The 2,701-nt window shown below is 47.1% G+C and overlaps 1 protein-coding gene across 1 annotated transcript in view; it reads left to right on the top strand.

Moving 5' to 3' along the window:
- NPFFR2 (neuropeptide FF receptor 2) overlaps positions 1 to 607 on the top strand; it is a 5,198-nt gene extending 4,591 nt beyond the window's left edge. The window contains 1 exon segment of the mRNA XM_032224310.1: positions 530 to 607. Coding sequence (XP_032080201.1) covers positions 530 to 607 — 78 coding nt within the window.
- The last annotated feature ends 2,094 nt before the right edge of the window (positions 608 to 2,701 follow it).

Raw genomic sequence — 2,701 nt, 5'->3', positions numbered from 1 at the left:
CTTCCTTCCTTTCTCTTTCTGTTTTCTTTCTTTCTGACATTTTTCTTTTCGGCAGATGGCTTTCTTTCAATTCGATCTGATGGTTCTCCTTTTATCTTTCCTTCCACTCTTTTCATTGTTTTTCATCAGTGAGGTTTAATAGCCTGCAGATGGACGGTCATGCTTTGTGGGTTTCAAGCGGCCAGCTGGAATGCTTTCGTTCTCCCCTTGCTTGCTTTACAGCCGTGATCAATATTTAATTCGGATTCCCCGACTGCACAAAATTCTAACAGCCATTCTGATAGCTCCTCTGCCCTTTGCTTGTAAGTCACTAAACGGCTTCGTACTGGTTTAGGCAAACCAGCTGCAGAGAGAACTTGCCGTTCTGGTGCCGATCAGATTTCACAATAACAGGTCTATTAACTTGATGCCAGGAACAAATGTACAGATTTATAGGGCGATATGAGGCTGGAACGCTGGGCAGGAAGTTAGAGAACCTGCAGTTAAGAGCTGTTTTGGGGCAGGCTTGAGTTCCCGTCCTTCACGCCAGCTCCTGCCAGGGACCCTGAAAGGACGACCCCCACCACCAACTGGGTATCTGCAGGACTACTGTGATGTCACTGGGTAATCCTCTCAAACTGGAGTGCAAAACTCTGAGCTGCAAATATCCTTCTTTATTGGTGGCTCAGTATTGATTTCACCTGTTGTGGCCCACCAGGGGCCAGAGGAGCTGGCAACAGATTCGGACAGTGAGGAGGTTGGGGAGGAACATGGGCCAGTCCTGGAGTCTGGGGAAGGCTCGGATGAGGGCTCTGTGTCGGAGGCAGAGAGGGGCCCAAGGCCATCCAGCAGTTATCAGCTGCCTTCGGAGTTGGACATCAGTGAGGCAGAAGAGCAGCTGGAGCCTGTTCCCAGTGTGCGCATGCGCAGAGTTGCCAGACAAAGGGAACAGCCAAAGAACAAGGGTCAACATGGGAATAAGGGCACAGGTGGACGTTGAATGGCCCCTCCCAGAGGAAATAAAAGAGGAGCAAAAGGGGAGTGGAGTTTGCAGGAGACAACTAGTTCGCTTCATTGGTTCATGACTCTCCAAGGCTCCTTGCCAAGTTTTGCAGATATCGGCCTGGCAGCTCTCCAAGTCAGATAAGGTCGGTGACTGTAAATCCTCCCTTGAAAGACTTTGCTGTATGTGAATGAGCAGAATTCACAGTCAATTAATAAAAGGGTTTTCTGTCAAGACCAGGCGTTTGTTTCATGCTCTCAGGAAGCCTTGGTCAGAATTCAAGCTCAGAGACTACTAAGGACCTCACAGTTCAACCCTGACCTACAAGTATTCTGTAGGATACTTTGACATTTACTCTAGGTTTTGCTCACATATTCCTCCCAGGAGCATCACCCTCCACCCTTACCCCAAGAATCAGCCTAACAGCACTTGGGGGGGGGGGGTTTATAAAAACAGAGTCCTTGAAAACTGATGAACACTGAGCTTGAAAGCACAATGCCAAAACTTTGGTGCCCTCCTTCGCTTCCACGAATTAATACAGCATCATTCTTTCAAAATGAACCTCAAAGGAAGATGGGCTCTTAATAACACTCTCAACCTTCACTAGATAGACTCTAACATCTGTTTTGCATGCATCGTGAACGCAAAGTGCATAGGAAGAGAAAGAGGTTGCAAATTGGCATATGAATAGCGGTAACGCAAAAGCCAGAGGTGAGTTTCAAGAAAATATTGTGCGATATTCGGGATTCACCTGCAAAAAATAAATAAACATTCTGCAGGGCAATCAGGCTGGATGATGAGGGACAGGATGAAAAGCATTAAAAACAAATTCAGAAGCCCAAGAACGATTGAGAACAGGGGTAAGGATTTTATTTTGGGGTGGGGTTGCTTCCCACAGAGGGAAGGGAGAAAAAGAAAGAAAAAAAGAAAGAAGAAGGAAGGAAAAAGGAAGAAAAAAGAAAGAAAGAAAGAAAGAAAGAAAAAGAAAGAAAGAAAGAAAGAAAGAAAGAAAAACCACAGCAATTTAGGGCTAAAAGGCTACTCGGAGGTCATCTAGTCCAACCCCCCGCTGCAGCAGGAAACCTTACATTGTCTGGATTATTTACAAGGACAAGACTGCCATGCAGAGGAAGGCAGAGACAGTCCTTGACTTATGACTACAACTGAGCCCAAAAGTTTGGTTGCTAAGCAAGAGCATTGTTAAGTGAGCTTCCACCACATTTTAACAAGTTGGCCATGGCCCACCCGCCGGTCACATGACCACCAAGCCACACCCACAAAATAGGCCACGCCCACAGAATAGGTAGTAAAAAAAATTTGAAACCCACCTCTGGCACAGAGTCTCTGAGATCTTCACACTCCTGAAACAAATGAACAAATTGTTTTCTTGCAAAAAGTCCACTCCCCTTTCGCTGCTCTTTGTTTCCTATGGGAAGGGGCCATTCACCATCTACCTATAGCTTTACTCCCAAGTCGACCCTGTATTTCTTAGTTGTTCGTTTCTTCTGGCAGCTCTGCACATGCGCACACTGGGAACAGGCTCCAGCTGTTCTTCTGCCTCACTGATGTCTGACTCTGAAGGCAGCTGAGAACTGCCAGAACGGCCTCGGCCCCCTCTCTGCCTCTGACACAGAGCCCTCATCAGAGCCTTCCCCAGCCCCATGTTCCACCCCAACAGTGGTGGGTTTCAAAAATCGTTCGAACCTACTCTGTGGGTGT

This window comes from Thamnophis elegans, chromosome 9, assembly GCF_009769535.1.
Source record: "Thamnophis elegans isolate rThaEle1 chromosome 9, rThaEle1.pri, whole genome shotgun sequence".
In the NCBI taxonomy this organism is placed as follows: domain Eukaryota; kingdom Metazoa; phylum Chordata; class Lepidosauria; order Squamata; family Colubridae; genus Thamnophis; species Thamnophis elegans.
The sequence above is the reverse complement of the archived record's forward strand: the minus strand, read 5'-3'. Positions and strand labels throughout refer to the sequence as shown.